General features: G+C 55.5%; 1 protein-coding gene across 1 annotated transcript in view; it reads right to left on the bottom strand.

The window, feature by feature from the left end:
• CSF1R (colony stimulating factor 1 receptor) overlaps positions 1–11,877 on the bottom strand; it is a 28,811-nt gene extending 16,934 nt beyond the window's left edge. Inside the window, 6 exon segments of the mRNA NM_001242447.1 lie at positions 195–381; positions 4,150–4,309; positions 4,976–5,112; positions 6,937–7,221; positions 7,657–7,914; positions 11,829–11,877. Coding sequence (NP_001229376.1) covers positions 195–381; positions 4,150–4,309; positions 4,976–5,112; positions 6,937–7,221; positions 7,657–7,914; positions 11,829–11,877 — 1,076 coding nt within the window.
• Positions 11,878–12,181: the final 304 nt, after the last annotated feature.

Here is a 12,181-nt window from a genome sequence, read left to right as displayed (position 1 = left end):
TTTGATCTAAGTCTTAAACACAGATGACTGATATTGAGGTTCTACATGGTCAAAGAAAGTGAGACCAGAAAGGGGAAGGGGCTCGCTCCAGGTCACACAGCAAGGTTGAGACACGGCCTGAGGGTCCTGACGTCTGGCTGAAGCCTTCCCCCTCTGGCTGTGGGGCTGTGCAGACGGGAGCTGATCAGTGGTACCTGTATGTGTCCTCGACAGTCGTAAAAGTGAGCTTGGGTGGGTGGTCAGAGAAGGGTCCCCAGTAGGTCCAGTTGAAACCTTGTAGGCCTGGGTAGGCCTCCACCTTGACTTTGAGGTTGAGCTTCTCACCCACGGTCACCTCCTGGAGGAGGTTCTGCTCAGAGGTCAGGTTCAAGTAGGCACTCTCTGGGAAGGAGAACACACAGAGATCTGGCATTAATGGGAAAATGTCTTGGTTGGTGGGTTCGTTTGGTCATCTATCCATTGACCCAGTCACTCAGCTGGACCCTCCCTGGGTGCCTACCGTGTGCCAGGCACACAGTCCCCACCCTAACCAAGACTTGCCCTCTGATGTCTCCCTTCCCACCACCCGCCACAAAGCCCAAGGCTCCCAGCTCTTCTCACTGAGTCCCTGGGAGAACTTGGGTAAATTCCCATCCTTGCTGTCTCCACCTCCTTATTCACATAATGAAGAGGTTGAATATATCTGAGATGTGGTAACTTTTTGAAAACTATTTTAGCAGCAAAAAAAAAAATAATCTGTTGTTTTTTTCGCGCACCCCCACCCATTTCCCCTTCTGGTAAAAGTTCAGTCAATGCAGCTTCCACATCCAACTCTAAAGTGGGCATGTGACCCAGGTCAGCCAAGCATGGTAATCTGTTCCCTTTGGACCAGTGATTGGTTTGGGGTAGGCACATGAGTCCATCAGTCCATGACACTCATTTCCATGATTTTTGTTGGAACTCTGGGAAAAGAGAAGCACTTGTTCTACTGGGGTTGCCAAGCCTGCTGCTGCTAGGGGTCCCACAAGAAAAATGTAGAGCTGAGTGGTGAAAAGTAACTGACTCTTGTCCACATAATCTGAACACCTAGATCCAACTGTACCTGAAGCTCATATCTATGGGCTTTTTAGCTACAAGGCCAATAAAATCCTCTTTTGATTAAGCCAGTTTGATTTGGTTTCTTTTATCTGTACCTGAAAGAATCCTGACTAGTTTCTTCTAATTAAATCTTGCATGAATTAAAAACAAACTGCTCTGGTTGAATCTCAGGCAAAGGAGTTGTGGTAAGGACTCCCATTCACTCAGCCTCTCACAGAAGCCCCTAAAATGCCTTCTTAAAACCTGAAGGGTTTGCAAAAAGCCCTGGACTAGATGATCTCTAAAAGTTCCTCTCTTTACTCAATTCTAGGAAATCTAAAATTCCCTCTTCTGCCCTGTGATATGCCTGCTCAAAAGCCTCCTATGGCTCCCCATTGCCTCCACTATTCAGACTGACAATTAAGGCTCTTCTCAATCCAGTCTCCCTATGCCTATCCAGCCATCTCCCCTTTTCCTACAAACACACACACACACACACACACACACAACGCTCCACCCATCTGGGTCTCCTAATGTCCCCTGAACACACCACAATCATTCCATTGGACTTTGTGCTCAAGCCATTTCCTCCACCAGGAACCCTGTCTTCTTCCTCTCTTCGGTTTAGACTCTCATCCTTCAAGACTCATCCCCACCAGGGAGTCTCCACCCACCGCTCCAGGCTGTAGGGAGCTCTCCCTCCTCTGGACTCCTGTTGCCCTTCTAGATGACACATTCATTGGGCACCACGTCTACACTCCTTCATGCATCTGGTTCTCCCTTCAGATAACTGTCCTCTCTCTCCAACTAGTTTGTGAGCTATTAGGGCAGGCTTTTGTCTTCTTCTTCTCTCTCTCCTCGTAGCCATCCGTCTATCTATCCATCCCTCCATCCATCCATCCATTTAAACTCCAACCACTTCCCACCACCTCCACCATTCCCACCCTTAAAAAGCCACCGTCACTTTTAGCTTGGACTATTGCAGTAGCCTCCTAACTCGTCCTTCTGCTTCTATCTTTGTCTCCCTACAGAGAGTCCTCAACAAAGCACCAGAAAACCGTGTTAAATCTTGTTACTTCCAAGTCATCTTGTGTCGCTCCTTCACCTAAAGCCTCCAGTGGCACCCCATCTCTCTCAAGAGGAAAAGCCCAGGCCTACAGTAGCATACAGGGCCCTCCCCAGCTGCCTCTCTGACCTCCTCTTGTGCCACTCCTCCTCTCGTGTTCCACCCCAGCCACACTGGCCGGCTTGCTCCTTGCACGTGGCAAGCACAGGCCGGCCTTCAGAACACAGCTGGCCCCCTGCCGGAGCTCTCTTCCCCAGAGAGCTGCACGGCTTACTCCTTCACCGACTCCAAGCCTTTGCTCCAACGTCAGCTTTTCAGTGACATCCTCCTTGATGATCACTCCATTCTAAACTGCAAGCCCTATAGAATTGGCTTGGTTTTTAATAACTTATTCTGCTCATTTCTTGTCTTCTCTCATCTAGAGCACAAACGTCATGTGGGCAGGGGTTTTTGTCTCTCTTTCACCGGCAGCTGTATTCTGAGCATCTGGAACAGTGTCTGGCCAGAAGAGTGAAGGAACACAAACATTTGCTGAGTGACTACTGTGTGCCTGTGCTAGAAAACAGACGGGATTAGAACCCGTAACTGGGGGACAGCTCATGCGCTCCTCTCCCCACAAAGCTCCCAGCCGAGCTCGCATCCCTGGCAAGCCCAGCGCATTGCTGGTGCTGTCAGGGTGGTGCCTCTCCTGCTTCCCCCCTCACTCCCGTCTGTCTCCCATAACAATGAACACACGAGGTGTGGCCAGACCAGAATAACTCAGAGCCGTCCCACCCTGAAGGAACTCCCCTCTGGATTCCCAGCCCAGTGACAGCCACCGCCTCCCACCCAGTCATGTTCTCCTTCACCCCTTCATCCCAGCAGCCACCAAGTCTTGTCCATTGTCTCTCCTAAATGGCTTTGGATAACAGACTCTTCTGGCCCCACCATGATCCAGTGCCCTCTGTCATCTCCAGCCTGGACCACCGCGTCCACTGCCCTGGCGGTTCCCCAGCCTCCAGTCTCCCATCCAGCCCACACGGGGCATTACTCTGAGCCTTCTCAGGTTACATCTCCTCCTGGCGTGTACTCTGGGTCAGGCCCTGATCTGGCTACTGCATATCTGCAGATACACATGCTCATGTAATTCTCACAGCAAACCTATGAGGCAGTTACTGTTAGTATCCCCACTTTGCAGATGGGGAAACGGAGGCACAGAGAGGTTAAGCAACCTGCTAGTCATTGGTGGAGCCAGGTGGAAATGTTGCCGGGGAGTGTGGGCTCCTGACCACCACACAGTGCCCTCTCTGTGCAATCTGATCTCATCACTCTCCTCTAGAACCTTCGATGGCTGCCCAGCAGAATACAAACCAAACTACCCACCCACTTAAAGTCTCCTCTACCCTCTAGACTCTGCCTCCATCTCTGCTCCCCGTGGCCACTCCTCACACCAATCCACATCCCTGCTGTTGTCAACTTCTTTTGATGTCTCAAATTCTCTTTGCTCTCTTTGCCTTCGGGCTTTGCGTATGCTGTTCCCTCTGCCAAAAATGCTGCTCCCCTTCCTTTCCCACCCTTCTGCCTGGCAAACCCACCTTCATTCTTCCTGTCCCAGTTTAGATGCGCCTGCATCCAAGCCTGCATTGGGGGACCCACTCGGTGTTCCCAGGACACCCCGCTCTTCCCCCATGATCACACTGTTGGGCATTGTCTGTTTACATGTCCGTGCGATGTGAGTGTCCCAGGCAGGAAGGAGTGAATGAATGCGTGAATAGTGAAGTCCAGTAGGGAGCTACTGGACACTGATTCCAAAACAGAACAAAATGACGCTAAACCGAAATGCAGCAATGGAGGGAGAGAGGGCTTCTGGAGGAGGACCCGGGGGCGCTGCCAGAGGCGTGGCTCCCTAGCCGGGGCCAGGATGAAGGCATTCTAGCCAAGCTGTTCTTCAGTGTCTCCTCTGCCATCAGCTCCCTCCTTCTCAATCCCCTCATGCTCCTCCCTCCCCAGGCTCCCCGCCCACCCTCCCCCACCACCCGGATGCTCACCTACCACCCGGAAGACCATGGAGGAGGAGCGGACGCCCTGGGCATTGGTGGCCACGCAGGAGTAGCTGCCGGCATCTTGGAAGCCCACGTGACCGAGGCTGAGGGTCAGGACTTTGTGGTAACGGTTATCACGGAAGTCGGATTGTTGAGAGATTGTGAGCTGCAGCCAGAAGGATGGAAATGTTGTACCAACGTTGTTTAGGGATTGGAAAGGTCTGGGTTCAAATACTCAGCCTTTAAGGATTATTATTTGCTTTTCCTTGGACGAGAGACTGAACTCCGAGCCTCAGTTTCTTCATCTGTAAAATGGGACTAATACTGGCCCTGTTCCCCCAGGGCTGCCATGGAGAGTAAATGAGAGTGTGTGCAGATGGCATGGGGCTGCGCCCAGCACACAGCAGCCACCGTGGAGGGGAGGGGTTCTTAGAAGCAGCCTAATGCCGTTCCCTCCTGGGAATGCTCTCTTCCTCCCTCTCTCCCAAGTCTTTCTGAAATTGCCCTAATATCCCTGGGCTTCGAAGGTGGCCTAGGAACCCCTTGTGAAGTCAGAAGTGAGCTGATGTCTGGCTCTTGTCTATAGGCTGGGGCAAAGGTCATGAGTCTACCCCCCTCATGACCTTTGCCCCACCCATACCCACAAGATTCAGTGGCATGGGGCTGAGTGCTGGTGATGAGATCTTGGGTGAGTCCACTGCCCTCTCCAGGTCTGGGCCATGCCCTCAGCCCAGAGAGCCGGCTTGTGGTGGGGCTGGGGGCTTCAGCCTGCAGGACCTGGTGTGCTGGGAGGATGGGCAGACCTCACCCTGCTGTCTCCCCATGGACTGACCTTGGTGTCTTCATGTTGGAGGAAGACGTCAAAGTTGACATCAACGTCACTGGCTGAGCACACGATCTGGGCAGTTTCCCCTTGAATCCGCACCAGCTCTGCAGGCTCCAGTGTCAAGGTTGGGGGCCCTGGGACAACTAAGGCCAGGGGAAGAGACCTATGAACACCCAGATCCCTGCCGTGGTCCGGGGTACTAGCCAGGACCCCCACCACATTCGCATCCCAAATCCTGAGAGGCAGCCTCGATGCCTCAATTTCCCCCCAGCAAGTCCTGTCTCCTAAATAGACCTTGAAAAGTCCACTTGCTTCAATCACCACCACCTCTCCCTGGTCCCCCCACCATTCTCTGCTCTGATCTCCTGCGACAGCCACCTGGGAGGTCTCCCGCCTCCCCTGTGACCCCTCCACAACTCAGACCCCTCACGGCAGCCAGAGCGAGCTCTTACGAGTGTAGGGTGGATCAGGCCTCTCGCCTGCACCAATATTCAGTGGCTTCCTGGCACTCAGAATACAAGCCAAAGTCCTTCCCACAACCCCGGGCCCTGTTACTGACCGCCCAACCACCTGCCGGCCTCCGCTCAGCGCATGGTGGCCGCACTGGCCTCCTGCCCCACCGCAGGGCCCTGCACCAGCCCTTCCCTCCTGGAACGATCCCATCCCATGCTTTGAATGGGTGCCTGTTCTCGTCCTTCACATCTTTAGCTCCAACATTCCTCAGAGAGGCCTTCTCTGCATGGTTTAGCTGGAGCAGCCTCCCCGCCACTCACATATCCAGCTTTCTCCAGCTTGGTTTCTTGTTCATCACGACTGGTGTCTTATTTACTTCCTCTCTAGTCTGTCTCCCCAGCAAACGGCAATTCCCTGAAGGCAATATCCCCAGCAGCGAGCCCAGAGCCTGACACATGGTGGGCATTGAATTAATATTTGTGGCTGCTGCTGTTCTTGAAAGATAATCTAATCCAGTTTCCCAAGGTCAAGAGATGCTGCGGGACCCACTCAAGGTCACCGAGGGGGTCATGGCAGAACTAGGGCCCGAGGCCCTTGGCTCCCAGCCACCCCGGGGCTGTGCAAGGTGAGATGCAGGGAGAGAACCCTGATGGCCTCTTTCGCCCACATAATGGGGCCCTTTGACTTCCTGGACAGAGTTAGTGGCCTCAGAGCCCAGGGCTTTGGGCCGGCCACACCACCCTGACCCGGCCCTCATTACAAGGACCTGATTCCCGTCTCAAGCCCGAGTTCTGAGCCTGGGGCCCTGCTTACTCACCCCAGTCCTTCCAGAAACCAGACTCGTGTCCACCAGCCCGGCAGAGGCAAGGGGGAAAAGGGGTGAGACTTCGCCACCATTGTCGCCCCCACAGTCTGAGCTGTCCCACGCTCCCACCACCACCTCCCTGTCCTTTGGCTCCCTGCTCCTCCTCCATGTGCCCAGTGCCCAACACTGGGCTGGCACTGAGCAGGGAATCCACATCTGAGGTCATGGGAGAGCTTCGGGCCGTCTTTCTGCTCCTGGAAGATTCAGAACCTGTTGCCACCTCCTGACTTTGCACCTGCAGTTTCTTCTGCTGAAGCAGATCTTTGCCGGCCACCTCCTTCTCATCATTTGCATCTCAGCTCAAATAAAATGTCATTCTCTCAGTGAGGCTCCCCTCCCCCCACCCCCCATGCTCTCTCTTCCATCACCTTATTCAATGATTTTCAAGGCGTGTCTCGTGGGCTGAGACAATGTCGCCCACCGAGTTATCGTCTTGCATGTAGTCTGTCTCCCTGCTCCCAGCACACCCTCTTGCTTTGCCCCAGTAAGTGCCCCACAGATGACTATGGCACCATCGGAAGGAAGAAATGAAAGAGGAGGGATGGCCAGTTACTGCCCATCAGTCCGGGGCCCCAGCCACCACTCGTACAGCTGTCAGCTCTCTGTCCCTGCCCTCCAGGCCTGGCTTGCCCCACCCTGCGCCACGCACCTTTCTGCACTTTAAGCCGGATGCTGATCGACGTCGCCGTCCTGCCGTCTACCCGAGCACTGCATTGGTAGTCCTGGCTCTCAATGAACTTGGCCTTGTGGATGGTGAAGCCGTGCCATAGTGAGAAGGAGTAGCTGGTTTGGCGCAAGACAGGCCGGCCGCGCACCCGCATCAGCGAGACGCCAGCCTCCAGCGCCGGGTCGGTGAGCAGGCAAGGCAGTAGTGCATCCTGACCCTCCAGCACTGTCACTTCCTCGGCCAGAACCTTCCAGGGCCGAACAGGGTCTAGGGTGGAGGGGGATACAGAGTTACAACTGCCCTCCCTCCACCAGGCCGAGCAGTCCCTGGACTTGGGTGACAGAGAGGCTCAGAGACACTGATTATTTGCCTGAAGTCACATAAAACTAAGGAAGCTCAGGTGATGCCTGGGGCTCTGGAACCAGGTCCAGCCACACTACTTGATGCTGTGTGACCTTTTGCAAATGACTCAACCTCTCTGAGCCTCTGGGAAATGGGCATAATCATAGAATCTACCTCACAGAGTTATTGTAAAGACTACATTAAATTAGAAGTACTGCCGCAGGTCCTCGTTCATGGCACGCACTCAGTAAATGTAGAGCTGTTTCATTATGATTGCTAATATTAGGGCCCAGCCCTCCTGCCCATTCCTGGTGGGACCTGCTGGGCCAAGCCTCCTGGGAGTGGGCTCAGAGTCCTCACCTTTGACAAAGAGGTGGATGGTGGCGCTGCCCCCCAGGGGGTCTCCAGGCTCCGTGCAGCGATAGGTCCCCGTGTTTTGGAAGGTGGCATTATTCGTGGTCAGGATGCTGCCGGGGGCATCTGGGTCCAGGGTCCAAGATGGGGAGATGGGGCCATCCCATTCCACGCTGCCGTTGCCCACACATCGCAGGGTCACCCTTGTGCCTGGCTCCACAATCAGCTCAGGGCCACTGGGCTGTATCACTGGGACCCCCTGACCTGGTGATGGGGGGTGGCAGACATAAGAACGGCCTGAGGGGACTCCCTGGGGCCATTCCTTGCCTCTGAGATGGGTGGTGTCCTGCCAGGGGTGGTGCTGGTGCTGGGGTTCAGCTGTGACTTGCAGGATCCCCCTAAACAAGTCTCTGCCCCTCTCTGGTCATTTGCTCAGCCTCCAACCCCAAACCTGCTGGGGGATGGACTGTTGTCTCTGATGTTCAGCAGGCCCCTCCCCTGAGAAAGGGGGGCTGGCAGGTTTCTCATCCTCCCACCCAGCTGCTGTCCCAGGGGGGTCCCCGGCCTCCTGCCTCAGTCTTCCCGGCTGTGATTGCATCAGTCTCCCCAGGAGTGGACTCCTTCAGCCCTGGGTCCAAAATGGGCTACTTCCCTGGTGGTGAGCCCGGGGTCTGGCTCAAAGCAGGGAGCTCAAACAAGCAAAGGAAGAAACACATGACTGGAATGGCCATGGCAAAGTCCTCCGACTCAATTCATATGGGGAAGAAGGAAAGAGGTGTCGGATCTTAGCCTAGCAGAGCTAGAAAGTTCCAAGAGTCTTCTGTTCTGCTGCCTCCCACCATTGGACATCTGGTCTGTAGCACAGTGGGATGGTTCGGAAGCTCTGTGCCTCAGTTTCCCCACCTCTAAAGTGGGGACAAAAGTTGTACCCATTTATTGGGATGTCAGGAGGTTTAAATGCATAGGAAGCCTTTACAACATCACCTGTCACCAAACAAATACTCAATAAGGGTTAGCCATTATATTTATTACCCAGTCTACCCCCAGCAGCCCACCTCGACACCCCAGGACTGCTGTGTTTACTGGGGAGCCAATCTCTTTTAAGGAAAATTTTCTTGAAGGAGAAAGGAGAACTTGAAACCCCTATCGGGCCCTCTGGGAAGAAGGCCCGTTGCCTCTGCAGTGTCAGCATTTTTCCAGGGCCTAAAATAGGGCAACGGGGGGAAGTGAGAGCTGATTCAGGGCCTCGGAGGGGCTGCCAGGCGCCCCCGGCCTGCGCGGGAGGAAACACATTGCTGGCGCCAGGCCTGGCCCGGGTTTCCGCTCAGCCTGTGGCCCTTCTCCCAGGGATGTTCTCGCTTCTGCTTCCAGGCCTCCTGGCTACCGTCCCCTCTCCAGGAGAGAGACTCCTAGAGAGGGAGTGCCACCTGCTGGGCACTGACCACCCTGGGCTGTGAGGCCTGGCTCTGCCTCTGGCCGCTGGGTGCCCCTGGTGAGTCCAACCCCTCTACTCTGGCCCCTTCTGTTCCCAGTGATGGGAGGCAGACATTCCAGCCCCCAGGGCATTGGGTGAATTTGGGGCTTCTCCATTGTCCTGCACAAAGTCTCTTTAAATGGCTATTTCCACCACCCCCTGCAACCCCCCAGAGACCCGAGAATTGGAGAGATCTTCTCTGTCAAATGATTTCAGGGAGGTTAGATTTGTGTTTCGATTTTGTCCCCATCAGAGTCGTGCAGCCTGTCTGCTCGACCTTCTGATCCACACGAAGGGCTCAGTGAACTGGTGAACACTGCCTCGCCCGAGGTCGCAGCCCCCGTGCCGCGTGACCATAGGGAGAGGGCACACGTCATTTCTAGCAGGCTCCTGGCAACTCTCAGCTGAGCTGGCGCTGCCGGATTACAGCTGCAGGAACGCAGGGCCCAGGCTGGGGTTTATTGCAGGGAAGCGCTTGGACTGTGGGGTCACACCCACAGGTGTCTGAAACCTGGTTCTCCCTCACTAGCTGGGTAGCTTGCTTAACCTCGCTGACTCTCAGGCTACTCTTCCATCCCCTGGGAGCAATCCAAGGCCCACCTCTCAGAGGTCTTGGGAGGATGCAGTGAGCGGATGCCCAGCCCCTGGCTCCGCCGGCTGCTCCTGCCCTGGGTTCCTGCTTCAATTGCTTATGTTTCTAACCTCCTTTCTGGTGCTGGCACTCTGATATCCAAAGCTTTTAACCGTTAAAGGTCACAGTCAATGACTGTGACATCCCGTGGTCTCTGATTCTGCGATTCCTGCCGTGTTCTGCTTCTGCACCCGCTGTTCTCGCAGGCGCCTGCTCCCCTCCCCTCCCCAGCCTTGTCCCTCCAGCCCCTGCCCTGGCCTCCTGGAAGTGTAGTCAGAGAGAGGCGTCTGTCCTGTCGTTTGCCCAGATATTCACGCAGGACACGACTGACATCCTCAACTTCCGCCCCCACTTCCTCCTGCTGGCCTGACTGGTGGGAAGGGGCAGCCGTGCTCAGGCTCCATCCTCCTGGGTTGGCAGCTGCGGTTTGGCCAGCACCGACCAAGGCTCTCTTCTGCTTCCTGTCCAGTCTTCACTCTCTCATCTCAGCTCCCCAATTCTCCCCGCGCCCCAAACGTCCTCACCCCCTCCCGCTTCCCTAACAGACCCCTCCAACATCAGCTCCCGGGATACGCCCCAGCCTCCACTCTTCTCCCTCTGCACACACCCTGCACACCAAGGTCTGGCATGCAGCCGCCTCCTCAGCGCAGGGTCTGCGGGAGAAGTGAGCCTCCCGTCTACTGTCGAGCTGACAGCTCAGGTTTCCAGCCTGCTGCCCCATCTCTTCTTCCTTCTGGGGCTGGACGCTGGAGAGCCCCTCCTCCCCCAGCAATGCCTCACAGGCAGGCTGTGGGCATGAGCACAAGACAAGGCAGTTTTAACCCATGGAACTCTCTGGGGTGAGGGGAATAGTCTCTATCTTAAGCGAGATGGTGGGTACACAAACAAATGCACTTATCAAACCTCGTCAAACGTACACTTAAGAATCTGTGCTTTCTACTGTATGTAAATTACATCTCAATAAAAAAGAACAGACACTCAAGCCCAGTGGGAATGACTGGGCCAGACAAAGACCTTCAGTGGGCCTTTTCCTCGTCAGGGACGAGACGCACCTGCATCCCGGAGTCCTGCAGCCCCAGGACTGTGGACGGGCCAGAGCTGAGGCTACCCTCCCACCCCAGCCCCACCCCCACCCTCCCTCAAGTTCCCTCCAAATAAGTGTGAGAGAAAATGCAACACGTTTGTTGGGCCAACAGCAGCCATGAGCCAAGCACCCAGCCCCTCACACCCAGTTAGGCACCCTCCTGGATGGAGATTCTGTATCTCTGTGGCTGCCAGAGGGATGGAGTTGGGGTGGGGTCTGCCACAGAGCTCCCTGTCCTGAGGACCCGCAGCCTGTGTCTGGGAGGGCTCTGGCCCAGGAGACCCTTGCTATCCTCCCCCCAGATCTGCCTTGGGCTCTATACTCTCTCCTCTGCCCAGGCCAGAGAAGCTAACCTCTCATCTTTCCTTCCCACCCCTTACTCAAGCCTCCCAAGGCAGGACCAGTGCCCCTTCAGGCCTTTCCAAGTCAGGTCCTGCCTACAGTCAGCGAGTCACAGGCTGGCAGAGCTGGGACAGCCATCAGGGGCTCTCTAGGTCCTCCCTACTCAGTATACATCTGGACCACAAGCTTTGGAGCTTGTTAGAAAATGCAGAATCTGAGGTCGCACCTGAGACCCACTGAGTCGGAATCTGCATTGTAACAAGGTCCCGTAATTTGCACGCACATAAAATATGAAAAGCACTGCTTTGGTCCAGTCCATCACCATCCCCAACATCTACCATTGACTAGATGTGGACATTGAAGCCCCGAGAGCCCCAGGAACTTGTCTAGGACACACAGTGAGATCCGCAGCCCTGCCCGGGCTGGTTCCATCCCGCCCACACTCTCTTTTCTCTTTTCCCTTCATTGCCTCTCCAAAGTAGATACCTATAAACCTGTAGTCCAGGCTGGGGAGATGGAAGCACAAAGCGGGGACTTTCAGTGATGGGCAGAGGTTCACAGAGTCCTTCCACAGTGGCCCTCACTGTCACATCTCCCAAGCCGCGCTCCACACCCCCCAAGCCCCGAGGGAAGAGTTCCGCTCTTACCATGCCAAGCGGTGGCCACCAGCAGGACCAGCAGAGCCCCCAGGCCCATGGCCTCAGTGGGGAGGCGGCAGGCTGAGGCAGGGCTGAGGGGCGGTCAGCGCTCTGAGCTCCCTGCTGCCAGCTCCACAGGGACCAGGACCACAGGACGCACGTTCCTCTCTGCTGCACTGGCTGCCTGTCTTGTTTTCCTCTTCCTCCTCCTCCTCCTTGGGTTGATCCTCTTCTTCCCCTTTTAGCTAGGCAAGGCAACCACAGAGTTTGGAAATCTTGGGTCTCTAGAAGAAAACAAAGCCATGACCCCCAGAGGGAGGGGCTAGAGTCTGGGGCAGGGCCAGCCTGAGCCTGGGGGAGCT

The sequence above is a fragment of the Equus caballus genome, chromosome 14 (assembly GCF_041296265.1).
Source record: "Equus caballus isolate H_3958 breed thoroughbred chromosome 14, TB-T2T, whole genome shotgun sequence".
NCBI classification, from domain to species: domain Eukaryota; kingdom Metazoa; phylum Chordata; class Mammalia; order Perissodactyla; family Equidae; genus Equus; species Equus caballus.
Note: the sequence above shows the minus strand (reverse complement) of the source record. Positions and strands in the feature narration are given on the sequence as shown.